The sequence below is a fragment of the Branchiostoma belcheri genome, unplaced genomic scaffold, assembly GCF_001625305.1.
Source record: "Branchiostoma belcheri isolate BF01 breed outbred unplaced genomic scaffold, Haploidv18h27 scaffold5, whole genome shotgun sequence".
NCBI classification, from domain to species: Eukaryota; Metazoa; Chordata; class Leptocardii; order Amphioxiformes; family Branchiostomatidae; genus Branchiostoma; species Branchiostoma belcheri.
The window spans coordinates 6,725,703-6,752,018 of NW_017804131.1; the positions used below are offsets into that span (position 1 = coordinate 6,725,703).

The following is a 26,316-nucleotide window of genomic DNA, read 5'->3' on the forward strand; positions in this document are numbered from 1 at the left end:
GTGTCATGTCTCTTTCCTCAAAACACGAGCGTAACTGAAAGGCATGCTTGCTTGGAAGGAAGGGCAGACAAAAGGGCAACTTTGTTCACCAACAAGTTGACGGTTCGGATGTATGGAAGGAACTGCTGACAGGTGTATGTTCAAAACAATCTGTCTCTGGCAGAACTCACAGCAATTGCCTGCTTCCAAGTGGATGTAAGTGCTTTTTGTGTACTACTAGTAATACTTGGTTTAAAGGAGTACTAACCTCCAGAAGGAAGTGCTATTTTCCCATACATCATGCTGCAATGAATACATAACTAGCCGACGTTTTACATAATTTCGCTTGTACGAGTTGAGCGGAGCATGTTTGTAAAGTGATATTAATATCATTTTCCCCCATGCTGAACCACAATTGATACATCCGGGAATTCTGGCTTACGCAATACTCATACACTTCAGGTCAACATAAACATTTTTCGGCGAAAATGGTAGGAGACAAGCACACTAACAAGCTGATTATTGAGAAATTACTTGCTTTACTTTGCTTGACCTGTGGCTTGGATATTATAATATCATGATGTCGAATACAGTGGGAGCCAGTTTCATCCTGCGTGTTTTGAGTTTCTCAACTCATTTGCATGTAAGTATAACTTGAACAGATAATTAGATTACGCCACTTATGAAAAAGATAACTAGATTACGCCGTTTTTTCATCGTCAATATTTGCGGCATAAATGAGGGGCGATAAGGACACAAGAAGGCAATGGTGGTAAGATACCAAAGAACACAAAACGGTATGAATTTTTCTTATCGCCCCCGAAATGAGGTCTGTAACGTAACTTTTTGTTTAAAACATAGACACTAATGGGGTAGCGTGGTGTATTCTGGGATAGTTTTGAGGGTATTTGGAGAGTTTGTCCTGGATTCGATGCATTTTAAGACTTGTGCGCAAAATGGGCATTTAATTGTATACTGTAAAATAATATGCATTTTTCAATTCCAAAAATAAATGCCTGTCGAAATATAGCACCTCCTTCTGGAGGTTAGTACTCCTTTAACCTATAGCATTCTGCAGTAATGTATTATGACTACTTTCTACGTTCTAGGGAGGTTGAAACCGTTCTTTTATTCCAACAAGTTGACGTTTCGGATGTTTGGAAGGAACTGCTGACAGGTGTATGTTCAAAACATTCTGTCACTAGCAGAAGCAGTTGCCAGCTTCCAAGTGGATGTAAGTGCTTTTTGTGTACTACTTTTGTCTACTAACTTGTCTTGGTTTAATTTATAGCATACTGCAGTCACTGTGATATATTGTCCTACTTTCTACTCCAACCTTGATGCTAGCTTTTAGCAGGGTTCTTTCATTCCAACAAATACATGTACTTGTCAAATTGTAAATCATAAGTTAAAAGTTTAGGATTGTGATCCCTTTCAGTCAGATGCTGTCTTACCCTTATGTGGAGATGTATGAAATTGATGTAAAAATGTCAGATACAGCAAGCTATTGGTTAATCCTAATGCATGTATCAGGGCGAAGTATCATGCCTCCTAAGTGTTAACGGCTCTTGGAACCTTTGGATTTAAATACATCTATACCCCAAACAAGTGGGTTTTGAAAAATAATCACATAAGCTTTAAGCTACATAGCCAAAGTGCTTGACCAACATATGATCAACCAACCAGACACTGAAGTGATGCATGCTGTTTAACATGGGATCACTGTGTAAGATGCTGTAAGATCATGAAACATGCTCAAACACTGTAGGAAATGGCTTAAACTGTCAACTACATGAGGCTAGAATAAACAGTACCATTTTTTATGAGAGCTTAGAGTTGCTCTCATTGATTCTGTGTATTTGCTTGAATTTCATTTGAAAATATGTGGGGAAGACCGTTATGGCTTATGCTTTCATGATCAGATTGGCCCACGATTTCTGCATGTTTGCAGAGCTTCAACCAGGATGTCATCTGCTAAACTCTCGCTAGCTAAATCTTTGTACGTCTTTGTGTCTCCTACAAAAAGTAATCCCTTGCCAAGGACGCCGTATTTACACTATAGCAGATCGGGCAAGAAAAGTTGTGTACAAAAGAGCGAATCCAACCACTGTGAGGGGAAACAATTGCAGCCGCAGCCCTAATGGACCCAGCTTTGAGAGGTCAATTGGGTGTAGTCGTCCTAATTCCCTGAGCAAGTGTGGGGGCACTGCTCCCTTTGTCTGCTACCTTTGAGAGGCAGGGAGTGTGTCATGTTCGGAGCTGATCCAGGTGTTGGAGGTTAAGCTTAGGGCGGTTTACGTTTGGATTGTGTATCATCGACATACCTCAGTCTTTGGTCAGAGTATAGAACCCTCCTGGCTGACTAGCTCAGCACTGGTAGCCTGGCACAGGGAGACTGCTCAGCTCAGAAATTTAGTTTGGAAGTCTGTCGAAGGTCTGCTTTAATCAGGTACTACAGACTTGTACAGAGGTAAGATTTACTCTTATTTATTGCAGCTTAATCAGACAAATGTTCAGCTCAGTCTATGAATTACTGTGTACTTGTTTGCTCTTGGAAACAGAATTGCCTTGAACCAACCACAATTGTAGAGTCTTCATGCAACCAGCAAAGATGTTGACAGTCAGGGTTGAAGGACAAGAATCAGAAAAGGGAGAAGGTAATATAAGATAGGGTTGTTTTTCCCCTCCTTACAGGACTAATTAGATCTTCTCATTGAATCCAAATCCTCAGCCAACAAAGAGAGACTGTTAGGCAACAGAGGCCTTAACAGTGGACGTGACTAAAGTAGCAGTCAAACAGATTACACTGCCATATCACAATCAACCTGTCATTATCATTATATGTACAATTTACACTTTAAACACCAGGTGCAAAAGTGCACCTGGAAAAAGTAAACCTAGCTCTGTCATTCTAAGGTTGGACTTTGAATTCTCTAATCCTTTTACTGCTTGCATAGATAACATGTTGAACCTAATCATTTTGTACACATGTTTGTTGTTAATGCCATAGTTTTGTAATTGAAAAGAAATTCCTACCTTAGCATTCTCAAGCTCAGAGTGTGTGCTGTACAAAACAGTGCATGCTATGTAGCAAGAGGAAGTCACTTCAAGAATGTAGAAAACCTGTGCTTTGTAACAGAAGTAACTCCAAGAATTTGAAGCATTATGCAGTAAGGAGTACTTTAAATTAGTTTCAGACATAACATCCAAAACTCTTCAGTTGGAAATCTTATTCTTTACTGCATTATAATTCACAGACTTACAAAACTTTAAGAGACAAGACATTGACTTTAATGGAAGAATTAGTTATATCATTACGCATTAAGTGTGTGGTGGTTGAAGCTGTTTTGAAGTCACAGTCCACTTGTACATGTATGATGTACCAGTAAGGCCACACAAATTTAATTTCTTGGTTAACAGATTTCTGTAGAAAAATAATGGAGCGGGTGGGCAAAAAAATAAAATAAAAACAGGCCTAGGCATCCTATTATGGCCCAAAATGGCACGATAGTAGCCATGAAGTCAACACACCAGGCTGGTTCAAAATTTAAACAACGAATGAATTGAAACTTTTAATGATACCATTGCATTGAAAGATAGAATAACTGTAACAACTAGGATGAAAAGAACTGTTTTCAACTGTTCAGGGCAAAATATGAGCATTTTGCAGTTGATTCTGAATTTTACTTTTTATTATTTTTTGCAAATCAGAAAAAAATGAAGCGGGAAAATCCATTAACCAACAAATAAAATTGGTGTGGCCTAAGATATACATTCAGTGGTTGTCTTTGGAGTAGCTGAAAGAAAGCCAGACATTCCCAACTTTCTTGACACAAGGAAGTTACTTAAGTACACCAAGCAACACTCAATAGAAGTGTCTGTATTTCTCCAAAAGGAAATGTCAGTGGTTATTCGACTCCTGACATGTTTTCTTAGAAAGTGTGGAGTAGCCTTAGGACTTGTACAACAAACCTTTAAGATGACAAATGTTCAGGTCGCATGCAACTTTGTTTTCTTCCTCCTGTGACCGAAAACAAAGAGGAAGGCATTTGGCGACAACTCTAGCAAGACCCTGTATACCCAACAACAACAGTTAACATCTCCTTTTTGTGTCAGAGGTAGTCAAGAGAAGCAGGTCTACAAAAGGGAGTAACAAAAAGTGTCCCAAACATGCCAGGGGAAAGCTTTTAGCAGTCAACTAGCACCTTTTTGACCTTAGAGCAACTTAAAACACATCAGTGGGCCATAGGAGTCAGTAAGACTCGTGATTATAGTACAGGTATATGTATCAAATCCAGGTGATTGAATTAGTATTCTTTGCTGATTTTGCCCTTGAACCAAAGCAAAGTAGAACGAAATTATTTTCCTTTCAGTCATTCCTGATCAGCTATCAATGATTTTGTAGTTATTTTGCTACATACCTCACATACTTCATCCACGTTTACTAAGTAACAGACTTACCACATCAGACAAGCATGCTACGATACACAATAATGCAGCAAGTCATATTTGCACTGGAGGAATTACTGAATTCGCTCTTTGTCCTTTCCAACATCCACATAGCCGATACTTCCTTGGTGTAATCCCCCATGTCCAGTTCACTGAATACTTTTTGTGAACCCCTGAATGAAGCATTCATCGGTTGAAACCAGGTGAGGAACAAAGAGATTTCTTGGCACTTTGACATACGTTCTATTTCATCAGAGCATACCAAGAAACTAGGTCTACTATGACAACAAAATGCTGGGCTTATTACCTTCGCCAAGAAGGTTATGTTTTCGTAGGCGTTCGTGTGTGTGTCTGTCTGTCTGTCTGTAAACACGATAACTTGAGAAGGCTTAAATGGATTGACTTCATATTTGGTAGGTGGGTAGGTCTTGATGAGACCTCGAAATGATTAGATTTTGGGCCCCCTGGCGGCTTCTTATGGTACTGCAGCTGAACTTCCGGTTTTGATATCTCGTGATCTGGACGTGCTAGGGTCACGAAATTTGGATGGTAGGTAGGTCTTGTGCTGGGGAATAAGTGACATAGGTTTGGGCCCCCTATCAGCTTGCTCAGGAACTGCAGGGCCATTTCTTTGAAAATATTCATAAGAGGATAACTCAAGAACCGGTGGACGGATCATCATGATTTTTGTTATGTAAGTAGCTTAAGTGATGCTTGACATAATTATGCGACAATTATGCAAATCTGGACGTAATTTGCATAATTAATGAGGAAATTCGGTAAATCAGCTGCATTACATTATAGGACTATTCAAGCTTGAGACATATGTAATTGACAACGAGAAAAACACAGGCAGATATTAATTATGTAAATTAACACTTAATTTTCATAATTAATGAGAAAATGTTATAATTCCATAATGGTAACTGCCTGGAATTTCATACTTAGGGTATTTGCAAGTTAAGTGAATGTGAACATCATTAAACATAATTTATTCAAATAAGGACCTCATTTGCATAATTTATGAGGTAATGATAGAATGGCTTTCTTTTTTAAGATAAGGCTGTCTTTTATGGATAATATGATCAACTCATATAATTCATGCAAATGAGGATCCTATTTGCATAATCAGGAGGAATAATCTTTACTTTGTCATAAAGATTAACATCATTTGGCGAAGGTATGAGATCGTGGGACTCTAGTTTGCTAATGCTACGGTGTAACTACTTCAGACTTCAGAGAAGGATTAGGTATGTAGACCGATTGGCATATTAATGGTTCAAATAATGTTTGCATTTGTAAGTAACTGGAATGCTGTGAGTGCCCTGTGTAATCATTAAGGTATTAGAGATGCTGGCATTTTTGTCAGCACAATGTTGTGATGATCCAAAACTATAGGCAAAAGGATATGTAATTTTTCAGGTTACATTTTGCAGCCAATAACACATCTGTCATTACAGTTGGCACCTGGTTTAGATAATGTACAGTAGCATAGGACAAGTCTTTTCATGGCTGATCCTCTAAATGATAAAAGTATTCGTCATATTCCAGTTGGAAAAGTGAAATATGTCTCAGGCGTCAGTGAGAATTTTGACCCGCAAGCTTAAGGTTATAGGGACATAGAGACATCATCAATGATCTACACTTGTTAGAATTGATGTAAATTAGAACACTTTCTCAAAGAAGATCAGTAATATAAACCCTATGTATATATTTCTGGTAAGTAAAAATAAATTCTGACCTAAAAACTGTAACAGTTGTTTGTGCACCAGTGGTACAGTACCTGCTCTCGACTTTTAATGAAGCAATTATGCAGTCCGACCACATACAGGTTTCTGAATAGGTGATCGCCCATCCTGATCACATATTGTACATCAAGTGCCCCATCACTTGGCAACACATCATCGATTGACATATTGAGGTGGTGGGCTTTGAGCTGTGATTGGCTCTCTCCACACTTTCATTAAGCGCAGGTTCTTGTAACGGTTGGACCAAGAATTTAATTTGATTGGGAAGCAGAGCCCAGTAATTTTCTTGGCAACTGTGGCTACTACATCATAGGAGGAGAGAGGTGGCATCCTTTGCTGAATTCATCAGGTAACTTCTGATACCTGTAGGATTTTTGTGTCCTTTTTTTCCAGGTTGTTTTGGTTTATCATTTTAGATGGGGATATTTTTTTCAATGTACAGAGACTTTCGTTTCTATCTCAGGAACAGGTATAGAAACATAAGGGCTCAGCTGATGATCTAATATGCAAACTGTATGCAGTTACCATGTTCTTTTTAGCCATTCCAGGGTTAGAAACTGTAATGTACACGATAAAACTGCCGTGCGACTTTTTTGATGCATGACATGTACATCTCTGCTAGATATACCCATAATATATCCACTTTTGTATTCAGTATGTTTCAAATAACAGAAACTAAGCCATTATCCTACGGAATATTAAGGACATCTTGGATTGCCGAATTACACATACTCCTACAAATTTTAAATACATTGTTGTAATAGAATTCTATTCAAGTTGTAAAATTAGCTCCAATATGGCAGTGTTGAATAGTGACCTGTAATCTTTTGAGCTTGCGTCATACGTGCAACTGTTACATCAATTTGTTAATTCTTAAACACTGAAAGCATTATTTTTACCACAGTTAATCCAGAAAGAAAGTGATTTTGTTTTCTAACACTATTGCTAGGGATTTGCTTTGTCCAAGGTGCTGAATCTTCCACTGCTTGAAAGCTCCTGCTGGTATGTTCATGATTAAAATTAGCCATCCACCCATGTGGCCAGGCAAATTGAATAAGGACTGCTCAGGCTGCAATTTCCTCAGTCTTAGAAATCTAATTTATTAATTTTGCAGGAGTTAATATGCTAATCTCTTTCTTTCTTATTGATCAAATTTTAAATGAGTTGCCTGCCATTTTTTCATACACTTTCCTCACAAATAAGGTTGTACCTTCACTCACAGAAAATTGCAAAATATGTTACTACAGAAAAAAACCCAGCAATGATTATCTCCATAACTATATTGTCTCAGATTGTTCAAGACACCATCTGCCTACTTCCACTGTTTAAAATATGACTTAAAGTAACAATAATTTTGGCTAAAATCTTTTTAGCCAGTAAGATCTGGACTACATAAACCTGCAACTTGTCCATGGCTTGATCTATATTTAGTATATGGATCAACAAACATGGCCACATAATCTGCCTTCTCAATATCAATGTTTTAAGTAGCACTAAGCACAGTGTAAGTAAGTTGAAAAGGTTGACTGGAGCATACCAGGTTATTACTGACCCTGTGAATGTTTACCAACCGTCTAAGCCTTGTGGAGAGGTGACCTGTTCTAAACACTGCTTTTCTGTGCCAGGTAGCCAGATGGTTTATGTCTTACCTGGGCCCACCTGCAGTAGGCCTATCAGGTGTAGAGATTCTTGTATACACAGACAGGTGCACTCACTGGAACTGTTTGGCATTTCATGCACCAGAGACACCTAGGTATAAACTTTCATAGAGGGTCTTTATGGGGTTTTCTCAGACATGTTACACCTTACATTACGATATCTCACGTTTAGCCTCATCTCAATAAGGATTAGTTTATTCCAAAGCTTGAGTAAGTTTGACATCACCTTTCATTAAGGACATTACCAATGAAGCTGTATATTATGCAGACAAATGTAAGGTATCCAGAAACCCCCATGTAGACCCACATAATGTCGTCTGTGCATCAGGTGCTTGGAGGTTTGGTCAGTAGACTGTTTATAGCAGACAGAAGATGTACCAATCAAATGGAGGATATTTCACCACTCACTGCACGAGGAATGTTGTGTGTTTGGCACAAGAAGAAAGAGATCACCAATGGTAACAGCGTGCGTGCGTCAGCACAGTCGGACGGATATTTGAACTCGGCACTTCACGGATTTTGGTCCTGTTTTCTACTGCGTTAAGAAGATATTGGCTGCTTCATGTAATGCCGGCAATGGTGAGGCTATATGAACTGTTGGGCATCAGGTATGTACACTATGTTCAAAGATCCTATAGTTCATTTTCAGCCGTGGCTACTAGTAATAGTGGTATGTCTTCTCTATTTGACAGAGGACAACTGGATAGAAAAGTGTGTAAACTAGCTCAAGTGTAAGTAGTTGCAAGTCTGTCAACCAAATTAAACTGTACTAATGAAGTTTTGCAATTTGAAGAACTAATGTACTCGTATTAAAAGAGATCCTGAAAAAAGTTGTTCCAACATGCAGGTTAGTGAGATTCTCCTAATGATTATCGTTAAATTTTTCTACCAAATTGCCGCATACATGACCGTAATATATACTAGTATATTATCAAGTAGATACTTATTTAAGTCGACCAGGTGTTGGTGTGATAGGTAGAACAAAGGAGCTGCTAGAAAATTGCCAGACGACCGCTTTTTAATTCCTTGCATTAAGCCGTTATCTGTGTACCTAGTAACCAACCATACACTGGGTCACCAGTATCATTTTCTGTCTACAATGAACACACACACAATCATAGATAGACTAGTAAGCTGATTTCAGTTCTAAACTGTTGCATGTTACAATACATTTGTAGCTTCATGATATCTATTGTGGAAAAAAATAACTATAGATTTTCCTCAGGGATGTTTAAATAGGTAATATCTGTATAGCACGAAAACCTCTTTTCATTCTTCTAACAGAGGAATTCTTCAAATTAGACATATGATACCTGGATAAGTGTTGGTTGCCAAGGCAAATAAAAGTAACAACTGTTTAGGATTGTGAATATTTGCATGTGATGTCGCTTAAATGCAAAATAATTGTGTGGACCGTAAGTAATCAATATCATTCGTTCAATATCTAGTTAACGGTATTGTTTCTTTGATAGAAACCACATGTTAGAGTCAATACATTCTAGCCGCCCTGTCAGTTGGTTTCAGGTTCTTCCTGCCCCCATATTTCTTGCCTCCTTCCTTTGACGACTTATTTACCAATCCTCTGCCGCAAACAAACAAAGCCGTGTAAGTGAGAGGGAATGTTCCCCACAGTGCTAATCTCCAAGCAGATCCCTATTGGTGGCAAAAAGACAGTATCAAATTGGCCAGGCAGTTATCCATTAGCCCGAGAAGGTCCGTGGCCACCGACGGTTCGAGTCAGGAAAAAACGGCCATATATAAAAAGGTAACGATCATTCCCTCACAACCTCTGCTTGGAGAGTACACAGTGCCGTGTCCTAACGGACTTGTATACAGTTTGTTCAAAGAGAAACATGATCTCACCACATGTGTGTGATCCGTTATAATGGGTCGCGGTGATGATTGCATTTTTTGGCCATGTTCGATATCGTTTGCCGTCCCTGCGTGGAGTGGTTTTGTTTAGAACACCGTGTCCCCACTTCTTGGTTAAACCACTGTAGACCTGATATGCCCTCTAGTCTGGGGATGTCAGTAAGTAATACCACCCTTATCTTATCACAGCTAGCTAGCTGATAGCAGCTTCTTTTGAAGATGATAGCACTAATTGGTACTTTTAACTCAAGTTGATGAAATTAAGGTACACACTAGAGGGTACAGTGTACGTGTGCATAAAAAGCAGAAGAGCATATATTGAGTAAAACAGTTCCAGTGAATTTAAAAAAAACACACTACAATTTTTTCTATGCCTTTAAAATGAAATCATTGCTGTCTACTGTTTGGTTTCGTTTTAAAAGTTAAAGATTACGCATTGGCAATGGCAACAATGTTAACAATACTGCATCACATAAAGTTTGAGTCTTTGTGTCCTAGACATCTAAAGGAACTGTCGCCAATGCCACAATACAGATGTTCAGTATGTCTATTCTATGGTCATCTTTTTGTATGCCAGTTCACAAATTGACTCACTGAGACTCGTACAAAACTGTAGTTGTCAGATCTCTTTCCGGTCTTTTTCATTCCTCTGTTCAGACTATTCCTACATTTTTCAAAATTCAGCACTGAATAATATGTTTCTGATACAGATTTCCGCATCTCTAAATTTGTGTATCCTACCTATTGTAATGTAAAAGAACAGGGCCCTTTCAGGTGAATACAAGCTTAGGTGTCCTGATAGACAAAACTTTAAGAGTTCTATTCATATGTATCAACTGAGGGAAAACCCTATTGAACTGGCTTCCATTCAAAGGGACAATTTGATACAGGAGAGTTGTCAGTCTTTATGTAGGGTAGTAACAGATAAAATGTGTCCTGTGGGACTGATAGGTAGTTTGCTGGTCTGATTAGTAATAGTAATCATTACCATACACCTGGAATTGCTCAGTCCATCTCGTAAGAGACGGGAAAACCTTTTTTCTTTATTTCTGGACGTATAACATGAAGAAAGTTGTTGAAAGTGTGAAATCCTCTTTAGTAGTTAGCAGAAGTGGGACAAACTTTTTAAATAGCGATATTCATTGTTAACTGCCATTGTTGTCATCTTTTGTCCTCACGTCCCCCAATGGAATGTTCCAAAGTGGTTCTGACAGCTTTAAAGCTGTACCAGCAAACTGTTACTAGAGTTGTCAGCACGGGAGCTGTGTATCTGTCAGCATGTGTATCTCAAGAAGGATCGCAGCTCTGTTAACGTTGAACTGGCTTGATGTCAGAGGAATCCTGTCCATCCTGTAGCCTGTGGCATCTGTGTATGGGTAGGTGTTTGTGGTTTTGTCATGCTACTGTGTAACATGATCAGATAAATAGCTCCAGGCAAACCAGATGCCTGAAATGACAAAGTTGTGCAGAGGGTTTACCTGTAGAAATACTGTAAGTCTACAAATTTCCGCGGTATATTTAGATTCGCGGCATTCGCGGGGACCTTTGTACCGCGAATCTATTTCCCCGCGAATATGTTTTGCGTAAGTGCGCCCCCCTCCCCACATGCATTCACGACGGTAAGCGAAACACAAACACACGCGATTCACAAATCACTGCAAATCAACTTTATTCTTAGCAAATGTTGAGTACCAAAAAGTTATACTGATGTCAAAAAATTATAATATTATGAGACACCGAATCGCGATACTGCGGCACTGGCCGTGTCAACCGTGTACCGCCGAAAAAAATTTATGCGTGCAGAGCGCTTGAAAATTGCGGGAATATCGGGCATATCTACAAGTATTTTTATGAAAAATATAACGGCTGGTACCTGGGAAATGTTAGTTGGTTATCTTTTGCGCCCTGCTTTGCGGGCGTTTTTTCTTCTTGTTTTGCTGGATAGAAACGCTCACCGTGGGCCTACAAAACCGAAGGCGACCTTTGCATACTTCCGGGTTCAAAATCTCGCCGAAGACGCCATAAATTTGCTTAGTAATATATATATTCTTTCGATTATGCATTTCTTCACTAGAGTATCGATGTGTAGTCGTGGAAAATAGCATTTTAGCGCTTACTTCCGAACAAAGAAAATTGTTTACACGTGCGTCAGATCGATCGTCAGCTTTACCGCCGGCAGTCTCGCGCGGTGCACGAAACACATTTTTGCGCCGCGTTTTAGGAGATAAATGCCGGAACACGAACTTTTATTATTTTAAATATACACTTTACAATTTTTTCTTTGAAAAATAGCCAAGGAGAAATCGCGAATCTAAAAATACCGCGGATTGTCCATTTTCCCGAAACCGCGAACTTTAGGCCCCGCGAATCTAAAGAGACTTACAGTACTCACTCACATGGTAGCAGTTGCACCCAACAGTCACCGTATAACTTTTAAGATTGTTTTAAGTGCATTGCAGTGAAGTTTAAGAGTCGTTGGAAATTCAGGTCAAGATTTTGATGTGTTTTTTTTTTAAATCCAACTTTTTTCCCGAACTCTAGAGTGTAAAAACTCTGAGCTTTGTGGTTACATGATAAGTCAAGTGCTGTAAAAACAGTTGTCTTCGGGAGGCAAGAGCTCTCTTGTTGCATCTCTTCACAAAAGTGATTGCTGTACTTAAGGATCATCATTATCAGGATATGCCTTCAATTGGGAATACTATGGCTATTGATCATTTTAAGTAGGCTAACCTTTTTTCATATGGAGAATATTACTATCATTTAGATCTCTTTTTGATAGCAAAGGTATCAATGTTATTTGGCTAGATTTACAAACACTAGTTTACCACTATTGCAAGTGTAAAGCTGCATACTCAAGCAGGATTGGGTCCAGCTGGGTACATGTTATATAGGCAAGACAAACCAGATTTTCAGGAAATAATTCAGTGGATTATCCAAGATAATCGAGGTCAGCTTGAGGAGATTACATTGAGCTTAACTGGGCAGTGAGCAGTTAAGCCTGCATCTCCCATGAAGACACTTCAAGCTGAGATCCTACTGCTTGAGTTTCCTCGGAGTAGGTTTTTCTGAGTACTGAAGTGCCACCTGTTCCAGTCTGTTTGTCAAAAGAGGTACCTGTGAATATTTGAAAAACCCTCTCCTAGAAATATCCCATCCACAAGACTCAAACTTCTGCATGTTTTTCGTGTAAATTGGGCCCAAACCCGACCCTGTAATTGATTTCAGTAGTCCTATAATTTTTGAACTTAGGCCACACTAATTTAATTCCTTGGTTAATGGATTTTTCTAGAAAAATAATGGAGCAGGCCGGCGAAAAAAATAAAAAATAAAAACAGGCCTAGGCATCCTATTATGGCCCCAAATGGTACGATAGGAGCCATGAAGTCAACACACCAGGCTGGTTCAAAATTTAAACACTGAAATTTGAACTTTTATGATACCATTGCATTGAAAGATGGAATAACTGTAACAAGTTGAACTAGGATGAAAAGGACTGTTTTCAACTGTTCAGAGCAAAATATGAGCATTTTGCAGTTGATTCTGCATTTTTATTTTTATTTGCAAATCAGAAATCGGGTGAATCTGTTAACCAAGAAATTAAATTAGTGTGGCCTTATTCTTGCATTGTAAGCTGGGACGCTATCACTTTTTTTTGAGGTGGCACGGCCAAGGAATAATGTCAACAAGGTGGTTGCCTGAAAAATTATTCATAAGTCAGATTCTATACAATATCAAGTGCATGTCAAAGCTGTTAGTTTCAGGTTACAAGCGACTATCTTTTCCCATGACATTCCAAGTGAACATCCATCCGTTCCTTCACACCTCAACTGAAGTGAAAGAATGGTGCCATTGCCCCCTTGCCTGCAGTACCTGACATAGCTGCTAGAGTGATTGTAGGTGTGTGATATTGTGTTGTGTACCTGTTTTCATTCCACTTTCATAATGAGATACTAGTAGTACAGGGGTTATGTGTCACACTATAGACTTGTTTAGGCTTTGGAGTCTGTAGCAATTAAGGTAAAGGAGTTGTTTCTGATAGAGAATGTATGACAGAAACTTGCCTCTTACCCCTTCGAGTGTTTGTTCAAACCGGACGACCTGTATTTGTCAAACCCTGGTTTTTCTCGCTAAACATTGACTGTTTTCCCATTAATCACAAATTTATCAACTGCGTCTGTTTAACGACTCTTTCCTCCTTGATAAAAGACTGTCAATTACCAAAGGGCGTGACCCTTGTGGGATGGGTCAAGCGTTTTCACCAGTTCTGGCATTGACTTCTCTGCAACAGTTGGAGCAGATAGTATGTAGTATTGCTGAGGATTGTTTAACCAGCTGGGGCTAAGCTCTGAAGCATTCCTAAGTCGGTTGTTGGCATTGTTTCCCAGTCTTTGGGCCAGCTCAACAGCAGTGTAATAAGGTACGGTCGTCTAACCTTTGTAACAAGTTGATAATACTGTCTAAGTACATAGATTTTACCTCTGATGTAGAATGATTGCCACATTAATCAGAGAATCCGTTAAGAGTATGACAGTACTATCAGTAGTGTAATTAATTAGAAATTGGGAAAAAACAGCTGTTGAAATGTTTTCAACATTCTCGAGTGTATAAGGAATATAACTGGGGGCCCGCAAGCCCTTTTCCGTAGAGCGTAATAGGCCATTTTAATTCTACGTAGAGCGTAGACGAACCGCTTGGCGCATTTTTCGTAGAGCGTAATCGCCGTTTTAATTCTACGTAATGCGCTGTAGCCACTTGGAATTTATCGTAAAGCGTAATCGAGGTTTCTGAATTCAGCGTAGAGTGTTGTCGGGACCCCCCCCCCCTTGCAGGCCCCCATAACTGTTGTGAAAGAAAAAAAAATTTTCTAATCTTAAATGCAAAATTGTACTAGCAAAAAACTCTCATTCAACCTGTACACCTATGTTAAAATTGTTCACACAACAATATATGGTAGGCAAGAATGCAAAAAGTCTTGCAAGTCTTCTGTCCTTTTTTCTGGGATAAATGTGTAAAAATAGACCATTCACCTCAATAGTCCACAATATGCCAGCAGACTTCTTGTCTGTTCCACTGATTTCCCAAGTAACAAATGAGAATGATATTTAGTCCCTCTTTTGTCCACTATTACTGCATTGTCGCGAGGCTTGTACTTCTTACTAACACAAGCACAGGTTGCTAGGAGCTACCTGTTTGATTAGTGCCTTACTAATGCCAGCGGATGTGCAGTCACACAATCGGTGTACTAGCCATGGTTTGGCAGTCACAGTAAATAAGTCAATGGATTTTTAACGTAATTCCTGTCATGCCAAACTCCAGGATAAGTCGTAAGTTATGACAGCGACAGCCTGTTTTTGTGTTGTTTTGGTCTCGTGTTGGCATGTTTGGCCACATGTTTGGTTGTGACGCACATTTTTACATCGCTGAACAAACCTCGCTGAAGGCCATCCCACCCTCTCATCTTAAAGCTTTGAGCAGTCAATCTGTAACCAATTGTAACAGAACGACTTTTTAATTACATTTCTCCTTAAACATTATCTCCATTCGCACCCACCTGTCCCCACAATAGCTAAGCCCTGCCGACAAAAGAACAGGTTTTGGGAAAGAGAAAAAATCACCAAGATTTTCAAAACAAGTCCTGTCACTGGAGACTGTTGGCTTGAGTGCCAAGGACCCTGAATTGTTGGAGTAGAAAAGGGAAGGTCAGGCCCAAAGTTTTCACTACAGGTCCGTTGTTGTTCTGCGGTGTCCCATGTTCAACTCTGTAGGATGAGGTTTCCAATCTTGAGCTGGATACATTTGTCTTGTGAGCTCCAATCCGCTCAGTGACTTGTTTTGTCAAGGGAAAGAAAGCATTGGGCAACTGATGTTTCCACAGTAATCTGTATATGCTAGCTGTCCAAACTGGTCGTATACAACTCGAGCAGAATGACATGTACTACTCGAAAGGTGTTTTATAGGTAAGTGTAAGGTTTAGATTTTGAAGTCGAGTACATTTGTTTTGTGTAGTGTTTATTATTTATTTTGTATGACACTCTTGAGCATAGCTGTGACCAACTTTTCAACCTGTATGGCATATTGTATGGTAGCCCAGAAGTCATAATGTTTTCTGATCTACTCTTCTGGCACTGGGTACTAACTGTCAGAAAAAAAAAACAACAGCACACCAGAAACTGAGAGAATAAAAGGTTTCCTCCAGTATCTGCTTGGGGATTACAAGAATTCAACAAAAAAAGTTGATTGGCATCTAATTGTATTTGTAGACTGCAGATTGACCCAGATGTGACTCCCAAGAGATGCTCTAATGAGTGAAGCTATTACATCTCCCAAGGGCAAAGAAACTGTCAGAATCGGGTCGAGCCATTTCATACCCCTTTGTGTGCTTTTCTTCAGACCTCCGACCCAGCGGCATAATTTTCCTGCCCTCTTACTGATTACAGATCTACGTTAGTCCTGCAGTTTTAGTAACCAAGAAATCTTGTGTAGAAAGCAGAGTTTTAATTGTTTTGCGCAACAGTAAAACAACCCACATCTGGAAGATGGTACGATCCGTAAGTACCCCAAGGCAAGCGTCTTGGCCGAACCATTCTCAGATCTAGTGGGGCACTACAGGGACTTTTGTAACAGTTTGGGAAATGTATGCAGCGTGTCCATTCAGTTATCCACTGTGTCCCAAGCTTGCTTGTTGTTTGCATGACAAGGGCAGGCTTACTACTTCAAGTGAGACCCCCTTTGTCCCGCCTTGCTACTGGTAAATGTCAAGCCATTCATTTCGCTGCCACCCACTTGGCATCTTTGGAATCAGCTGTTCATGTTAGTGGAAGGAGGGCTGCTTTTGGGATTATAACCGTAGTACAGAGTTCAGATGTTGTGCCCAAAGACTTGGACTTTCACAAAATGGCGTGTCAACCTCAGGAAATACAGTAGGTAAGTGTAGAGTTTGCACCACAACTTGTACTTGTACACACTATGGAATTCATTCTGTTGTGGATTTGCATGCCCAGTGACCACGCACGGCACATATGTTAGAAGTAGAATGTGTGTATGTGATATACTGCTAAAGTAAAAGCAAACTATGTACTGGTATCCTACTAAATGCTTATAGAACTTCCTGTCCCTGGTAAAAGCTATGAAAGAAAGAGATGCTGTGGTTACTTACAGGAAGTAAAGTGTTTTTCAGGGTGATTTTTGAACAGACAGCTTGGAACGGTCATTTCTACAGAGAAAAATCACCCAGGCATGTTTCAAAGTCCAATAGGAAAGACACTGCATTTCGTTAACTTTTGCCTGATTATGGTTTTTAGTACACTTGAAATCATAAGCGATATGTGAATTAACAGGAAGTAGCCTTGACAAAACTACACGCATGAATGCCCAACCAGTCAGAATTGTTGTCTAACCCTGAAGAATGTTGCATACATGATGAACACATTGCCTTAGGGTAGAAGCCGTGTATTCCTGATAATTGCCGTGTTTATGACACATTTGCTGTCAGCCAGGTGATTACATTGTGTGTGAAGGCTTTGTTTTGAGCTTCAAAGGCTATAGACAACAACACATTGATCTGTTGATGAGATAAGTTGAAAGTTGTGAGGCTGTTGCCAAGGCTTTCAGTTGCTGTGTTGTGGAAGAGAAGAAGAACTCCAAGAATTTGCTCGTGGGTTTGTACGACAAGATTTCTTTCTTTCATACTACCAGATGTACAATTTTGTAGGAACATGACAGAGGTACAATATGGAAATTCATATGTCTAATCAGATTTATCTATCTTGTCTATAACAAGTTGGTAAACCAATTTGTAGTTGTATGCACTAGTTGTTTATTGTTGAAAGATTGTATTGTACTGTAGTGTACATATCTTTGTCGCATACAAGTTAAAATTTTCATAGGACATTGTCATTAGCTACTTTTGCAAGTATGTTACTCAGGTTAAGTTTGAGTTTGTTACAATGTACAGTATCAGACTCAAGGCCTTACATATAGGTATTATTAATTTCTTTTCCTTGACATTTTATCTGTAACAAATTTTCTATTGTGCTCTCCATTAGTCTACCTTGTCAGTGCTTTAAGGTTTCAGAATTTGTTATTCTTACCATTTAAACTACAGGTAAAAGTAGTGTTGATGGATCCGTATAGAAAGAATATTGATGATTAGTTCAACCACTGTGGTCCGGTATTATGACATTTGTGTCTGTTGATACTTATGCCCGTTCCTGTTCACCGATTGTTCTTTCAAAAGCACGGACCGTGATGAAATAGCACGCTCTTGTGCCGTGCTTACTTTGAAAGTGAGATGGCTGAGTTTGTATTGGCAATACGGGCGGAGTATTTTACCTACTTCATACAAGTTGTTGGAACACTGGATTGGTGCACTTTGCAGGGGTGTTCATTTTGCTCACTGTTGTAGAGCTATATACTTGCTCGAGAGAGGGTATTTATATTTCTGTAAACTATGGTATATGCATACATGTGTAGTCTCAAAATATGTTGTTTAGTTTCAAATGTTATTGTTTGTGGTATTTTTTAATCATAGATATCTTGTCATCTTCCCATCTTTATGAAATGGTATCACTCAAAACATCAGCTAATGCTAAAGAAAGTTCTGAGGCTTTGTTCCTCTGTTTTCTGGTAAAGAAGGGGGACTTTTATCTCTCGGGTACCTTATTGTGTGCTTATTGCTGTTCTACTCGAGTTCTTCAGTTTCTCACAAGTATTTAATGCTGACAGTGGTGTTGGCAAAATGCTGGAGCTGCATGGAAAGTAAACAATTTTAGATGTAAACCTCATGCCGTCTTTATTTTGGGACAGTGCCAACGTCGAAGTCATTGGCAATGGCAGATGTTTCCCTTCAGGGTAAACTACAAGTCCATATGGAGAGTTTTTTCTTGCTTCTGGAATGCTTTCTCCTACTGTTAGAGTTGTGTTGTAGTTCATGCCAAGAAAACTTATCACAAATACTATCATGCAATTAAAGTTTCAACCTTGGCAGATATACCTAAGGCCACACCAATTTAATTTCTTGGTTAACGGATTCGCCCGCTTCATTTTTTTCTGACTTGCAAATAAAAATAAAAATTCAGAATCAGCTGCAAAATGCTCATACTTTGCCCTGAACAGTTGAAAACTGTCCTTTTTATCCTTGTTGTTACAGTTATTTCATCTTTCAATGTAATGGTATCATTAAAAGTTCAAAATTCATTGTTTAAATTTTGAACCAGCCTTGTGTATTGACTTCATGGCTCCTATCGTAATATTTTGGGCCATGGGCCTAGGCCTGTTTTTTTTGCCTGTGCACGCCATTATTTTTCTAGAAAAATCCGTTAACCAAGAAATTAAATTGGTGTGGCCTAAGTATGAAAACGAAAGAAATGAGCTGTCATCGAACTACAGGAAAGATTGTTTTAGCTGGTACCTTTTCCTGGTTGGCCATAAAACAAACCATTGCATTGCTTTTGCAAACCATTCCATATCCCTTCAAAGGGATATCAATCAATGCTAGAGTAGATAGTGTTCCATGTGAGAGGAAAAGATGACCATCAATGTACTATTATATTAATGTTCAGCAAAAAGTCCAGATAGCAATGTACAATACATATGTTTACAATGTAGCCTCTGTCAGTCTTTAGAAGTGGCTGGCAAGAATAGATCTAGACATTGGCCAAATTGATTATAAGAAATTACTAGTACTGGTAACAATTTGAAAATATTTAGCAGACTAACACTGCTTGAGTGTTATCTGCCTGTTTGGCCAATTTCTACTCTTTGAACAGCCTCTGAAGCCTGGTAGAGGCTACTTGTTATGTGCAGTGTTATTTGTCAGTAACTGTCACAAATCCTTGTGTTTCTATGCTGTGTGGTCTGCCCCTTTGACTCAGGTATTGATTGCATGTTGGCTTGTAAATTTGTGTGCCACCTCTTCATTGTTGTAATTATTGGCTCTCCTTGTTTGCTGATGGCAGTGATTGATGTAATTTGTGATGCTTGGACCAAGGGTCGTAACTGCTCATTTTGTATATGTCGATAATATCCATGACACCCCCATTACGTTGTGGCTATCGATCTGTTCTGTTGGCATTTATAAAGGTTACTTAGGCCACACCAATTTAATTTCTTGGTTCTAACGGATTCTCCCGCTTCATATTTTCTGATTTGCAAATAAAAATAAAAATTCAGAATCAACTGCAAAATGCTCATATTTTGCCCTGAACAGTTGAAAACAGTCCTTTTCATCCTAGTTGTTACAGTTATTCCATCTTTCACTGCAGTGGTGTCATTAAAAGTTCAAAATTCATTGCTTAAATTTTGAACCAGTCTAGTGTGTTGACTTCATGGCTCCTATCGTACCATTTTGGGCCATAATAGGATGCCTAGGCCTGTTTTTATTTTTTTATTTTTATTTTTCGCCCGCCCGCTCCATTATTTTTCTAGAAAAATCCGTTAACCAAGAAATTAAATTGGTATGGCCTTAGTAATTAGAAATGTGGATATTTCGTATTGATCAGTTTATACTAGGAAACATTGCTACCGGTATATCCCTTTGAAAACAGAGGTACAATTTTATGCTGCTATTGTTTTGGGTGTGTTTGCATGTTTTTGTGTCTGTACAGTTGAGTGACAAGCATGTGGTTAGGGGGCATTACCAAACCACAGACCACAAAATATCAGAAACAGGAAGTTAGGTCCCAGGAGCCAGCAGAAAATTAAAGTTGGCATGGGATTTCCTCGTCAGATGCCAGTGGGAAATGCATGAACGTTAACAGAAAAATTGACCATAATCATAAAACAAGAAATTCAGAAGCTAATTCGCAGAGGTATAATTTTTTTTATACCAGATATCGCTTCAGATATTATCAGATATTTTACTTCTGATGTTTGACTTTTACTATTGGAGGTTACTATTTGCTTTGCCAACAGTTGATTTTGACATCAGGCCACAGCAAGTAAATTTTATGGATGACATCAGCGCGCGCATTAATTTTCTCATGATTTTGAAAAAAAAACACAAGAAATTCTGTTGCCTTCTGACAGTGGTAAACATGCCGAAAATGGGCAATGATGTCTGTTGCCATGCTGGAATGTGGATGACAGATAACTTTAAACTTTAAAGAGAGGAAACAAGAAAACGCTCTGATTTAATGTTTTGTTTCTTACTTTGATGCAGTGATATGTGATATTGGCTGTGTATATGTGATGTTCCAACTGAATCAAAACCATTTTTGCAATGATTTAGTCAAAATTTAAAAAATGTAGGAACCTTGTTTCTTTCGGCCCGCCTTGTTTTTTTTTCGCCCGCTCGCATTAGACTTGGAGTCTGCGGGGGATGTCATCCATAAAATTTACTTGCTGTGGCCTCATAATATTATAAGTACTTGAATCCATTTTGATACACGTGAGTCTGTTGATGGCACATGCATTTATGATACTGACAGTTTCATTAGCAACTTGCCTAGGACTGGCGCATGAGTTATTTTAGGCTTTATGACTTACTATCCAGGACACAGGTGCATTTAATTTAGATGATCTGATGTAGACATGGCTTGCATATTGATTTTTTTCATCACTACAATACTAACTGGCATGAAGTTTGATATTGTTCGTCCAATTGTTTGTCATATTGCAGAAATATAATGGAGTGGGTAGGCAAAATGAAATGTAAGATAAACTTTTTCAATTGTTGGAACCAAAATATTATTTTTATAGTTGCATATCCTGAATGGTACTTGTAAGGTTTTTTTTTCAAGTCAGACATAAATAATTTTTTTTTAATTGGAGGAGCAAAAGATTAGATTTTCATGGCCTTATGATAAAGAGAGAACTTTATGATATGACTGGTTGCCCAGACAATCTTTAAGTCATTCCACAGATTGTAACAAAGCAAAGTTCAATGTGACAGTGTGACCTTGTATCTGTCACACAGCCAATATCCACAAACACAGACATCAACTGTACCGGGCACCACCCACTTTTCTATCACCAACATGCCCCAGGGTTAGTATACAGGAACCTAACTGTATCCTCTGGCCTCCATTCAAATACCTATTTCCACATCCTATAGCATTTTTATGTACCAGAATGGGGAACTGTATTGGAAGGGAATCTCAGTCAACCAGGCATTAATGTCTGGAATACAAATCAAAGGTATGATAATTCGGTAGTTTCTTTTGTGAGGGCCTGCATGCCCTTTTTCGTAAGGCGTAATCAGGCCTTTTTAGACTTCGTAATTCGTAGGCAGCCTCTGCAAAAATCAACGTTATTCGTAATAGGACATTAGCCGCAAATCGTAAAGTCGTAATCAGCTCTGAGACTTTAATGTAATTCGTAATCGGCGGGGAAAATTTTGCGTAATTCGTAATCACTACCCCCCATGCAGGCCCTGTTTTGTTAAAATGAAAACCAGTCTATAGCTAAATGCTATAAAACATGTTTTTGAAGTCTGTCACATGTGGTTGATGTTGACTATTGTCTGCTAGTGCTACTGTGGATTTTCATTTAAAAAACTGTGTGCTTCCAATTGTATGCCTTGAACTCTATGACTTATGAGATCTAGAGATTACAACTTTTTTTTCTGTACCTGACTCCTAGCAGAGTGATGCACCAAGGCTGTGGTATGTAGCCATGTTTACCTTGGGTTTAGAGATGTTGGAAGACATTAGTGCAGTTGTCACATAAGTGTCTTTTATCAGAAGTATGCCTTGGTCTGTGGCACTGTGCCATGGCGACCACAAAATTTCTGTCGCTAAGGCTGCGAATCTATAGCAATTCTGTGGTCTACGTATTCGTAGTGCCTTAAATCATAGATAGGTGAGAACAGGAGGTGATGGGTGCATGTTCAAGTCAGCAGGATGCCATTAGCTTCTGGAGCCTTGCCAAGAATGTACAGCCTTAAGCTTGTAAATGACCGTTTTAGTTTTGGTACTGTACTGAATAGCTCAGCAGTGTGCTAAGAGTACCCAAAGACATTTTTTGAATCTATGAGTCTATGAAGACAACTGGAGCATGGTGGTCGCGGTCAGGTCACTCTAACTGAGTGTTTGCATGACTGCGTGTAGTGTTTGTAACAATGTATACAGTATTGTTCACAGGTGTTCTGGTATGTATCATAGAATACATGGATAAGGTAGAGTAGGCATTTAAGTAGCTGACATCATTCCATCATGTACTTTCTTCGTGTATGTTTGTACTAAAGTTGTAGGACCCGTGTCTAGGGCTTGAAATACTGGTGGATAACCGTCAATTTGTGCACCCAACATTGAAGCCAAGCACCTGATTTTTTTACTGTTTGTGCATTGGTGTGCCTATCCATTTGTGTAGGGTTGTGTAAGATAATTAGTAACCTTACAAGTTACATAATATGTAAGCGCACTAATTGACTTCAACATTTTAAGTGCCAGAAAAAATACTAAAACCTTTGTTGTACTACTTATCCTAAAAGATGAATTCTGAGCCATGGTTTGCATTGTGTCTCTGTATATATGTTAAAGACCTCCGTGTCATGGTATCCTAAAGAGTTACCATTCCAAGGTCAAGGACCCTTTTCTTTCATGTGAAAACTTCCTCTTCAAAAAATAACTCTTGTATTGGTAGACATACGTTAGTAAGCGTTTTAAGGTATGAAACACTAAGATAAACCTCAATGTAATGATACAAGTTTAAAATTAGGCTGCCTGTCCAGGAATGGTTGCCAGGTGCGCTGGCTATTGTTTGTTACTATTGTGCAGGGGCCAGGCCAACGAGCCAATAATAGCCTTGAATGGCACTTGAGCCGGGATCCCGCTCCCGCCAACCCCTGATTTGTAAACCAATCCACCTGGTTGGTTTACTCAGTGATTAGGACCACCGGTTCAGCGGGAGCCTTTCGGTACCGGCTCTCCTACTATACAGGTTTAGGTGCATACCATGGCATGTTACAAGGCTTCTATACTCTTCCTGTGGACATGAGAGGGTCTGAGCTTCTACAGGTACTTTTAAGTATACATTTATGTGTAGAAATGAGGGCAAGTTGTGTTACTCAAAGTTCAAAATCTATTCTGGTGTTGGCACTTTCCTTCATTCCCTCTATATGCGGTTGTTTGTATAATACCTTTGCCAGTTGTCAGGTAAGTTGGTAACATGTGTATACCTGTGTACAGAGACTGCTAAGTAGGTTAGGCTGCGTGTCTGAATAGCAAAGATTGCTCCGATGTTTGTTGCGTTGTCGGGTATCCCTGAAATGTTAGGACTTTGCTCTGGATCTGACGACTTGGGAGTTATTATTTCTGCATTTGTGCATTTGTTAATAGCCTGTGCCTGGCTGGTTAGACCATCATAAGGTGTAATGATATTAGGTTCATCTTGCTAGAATTTAAGAGTAAGGGGGAAAGAAGTTACACTTTGAAAGGAAGAACTAGGCCCAGAGTAGCAGTGGTTCACGTACAAGTGTGCGGACGATCGTGTTTCGTTTCCTTTTTTCCACGGGTGGAGGACAATGAACGGGGTGACAAATCCTACCGTTTGGGGTCACAGTACTTCTGTTGGTTACCCGCCATTGCCAAGAAACTTAAAAATGTATCCCTCACCGCCCAATGTCATCTTTCAACGACACTCCTGTCTGTCGGTTACTCCTTAAGTGTCCATGTAGTCTTTTTGCGGACCAGCTGGGAACAGGTGATTAGGACAGGTGAACACCTGGGATCACCTGTTTGACACAGCTGTTTACCTTAGGAGTTCAGTGCTTGTTGTTTTAGCTGCATCAATAACAACTACTGTTGCTAATGGCTCTGTTGCAAAGTAGACAGCATGTTCACTAAGGACTAAAAACTAGGGAGTTCATTCTAGCATTCACATTACACAGTGAAACTTTTATAAAAGTATTCATAATCATAGTAAAGCCACCACATCCATAACCTGGTTCAATATTTTCTTTCGGTCATACTCTGCATACATTAAATATGGTACGTGTAGAGCCAGAAAGTTTTTTTCATTGCATTAACCATAATCCATACTTATGAATCTGTTGTTTAGAAAACAAAGATACAATTTATTTAGCATCGTTCCTTGAAGTTTGAAGTCAGAACACTGACTTTTAACTATTATAGTATTGTTCAGGCAAATCCAGAAAATCATTTTTTTGTTGCTTTTTTACTTTTCTCGGATGGTAGGCTACAGTTAAACCTGGTTCCCTTGATGAAACAGTTCTCACATGGGACCTGACAGCCGTATCTCATTAGTATGTCAGCCATGAACTATTACCACATCCAGTAGCAAGTAGGCCATCAGCCCTAATTTGGAAATAACAGTGTCACCTTTGCATTTTTTATAGCACAAAATAAAATATTTGCAGACCCTCTTATCAGTTATGGAGAAAACACCTATTAGGATTAAGCTTTGTTTGTTCTCACAATTTTATGACGCTGTTACCAGATACGGCAAAGCTGCTTGTCGGTTGTATAGTTTCCAGCATTTTTGGAAAGGTAAGAAATAAGAGGTTTTACTGTAGACTGGCTAACGTGATATACAATGCTCATTTGGGCTTAGCATGCCGGCTTGTTACGTGCATCGCCCAGCATTTGACGCTGCGAAACGTGCCAGCCAACAGCATTTTTTTGTTGCCAATTTTCCGAGACTTAGCGTTTGTTTGCCGAGTGTTAAGCTCTTGTTGGTTCTGCTGAAGGTTTTCATCTTGATATGGAGGGCTCTCTGTGCACGTAACCGGGCATGGGAAGGGTAAGGTGTCTTTTCACATTGTCTACGGTAACTGAACAGTCTCAGCTTGTGTCTAACCGCGAAGGAGCACCTAGTATTGAACTACAGTTCCAGAAATTTCACAGGTAACTCAGCAGACAGTTAATCATAAATGATATTTCTCATGTTACCTTGCAAAGTAACACTGTTAATATTTCAACTGTGAATATTTTTGGAGCAGCTACTGCATTTATGGCTAGCAAGGTGTTAAAACTTTGTTGATTAACGAAGATTTTAACGGTCATTAATTTTTTATAATATATCCAGTAAGGATTAAGGCCTGGTATGTGTGCTTTCTTTTGGAAACAGTTTACAGGGCTCGAAATTCATTTTTGGGAATAGGTGCACAAAAAATTGGGTGCACAAAAAATATTTTAGGTGCACCATGTAAGATAAAATAAGTAGAATGTGAGCAAAAACTAATTATGTTTCATTTCTAAACAAAGCTACTATACATGTGTAACAACGATTTTACTATTTTTCTGACACTAGAAAATATGCTGTATACTACAACAGTGTTCGAAATACTTTTTTTCAGGTACGTGCAAAATTGCACATTGGCAAAATTTTTAGGTGCAATTTGAAAAATTTATGTGCAAAATTATATTTAGCCTTGCATCTTTAGGTTTGCTACTGTTTTACTGTGTATTAACCTTCTTAGCCTGCCACTGCATATAGAAGTTTTAGTATACATTAAAAAGAAGGGACCAAACAAAACATGAACAATGCTAGTATCATCTGTGTTTATAAAAAAAAAGAACACACAAAAAAAAATTGTCGGCATTAGCTTCAAAGGACGCCGCTAGTGACTTCCGGCCCTCTCACTCGTCATACCGGGGTATCATGTCACGAACACTACAGTTGGAACTTCCACATCTTATACGGCACATAAA

The 26,316-nt window shown here is 39.0% G+C and overlaps 1 protein-coding gene across 6 annotated transcripts in view; it reads left to right on the forward strand.

Annotated features, from left to right (window-relative positions):
• LOC109479999 overlaps window positions 1–26,316 on the forward strand; it is an 83,097-nt gene that overhangs the window by 9,674 nt on the left and 47,107 nt on the right. Inside the window, exon 1 of one of the 6 annotated variants that reach the window (XM_019782105.1) lies at window positions 15,647–15,663. The exons of 3 other annotated variants lie outside the window; for them this stretch is intronic. Coding sequence is in view for 1 of the 3 variants with exons in the window: in XM_019782101.1 (XP_019637660.1) it covers window positions 23,605–23,661 (57 nt within the window). In the remaining 2 variants the exon portion in view is untranslated. Of the gene's footprint in view, window positions 1–15,646; window positions 15,664–16,310; window positions 16,631–23,346; window positions 23,662–26,316 lie in introns of those variants that run through there. 2 more of the 6 variants (XM_019782102.1, XM_019782101.1) reach the window with 2 other exon arrangements.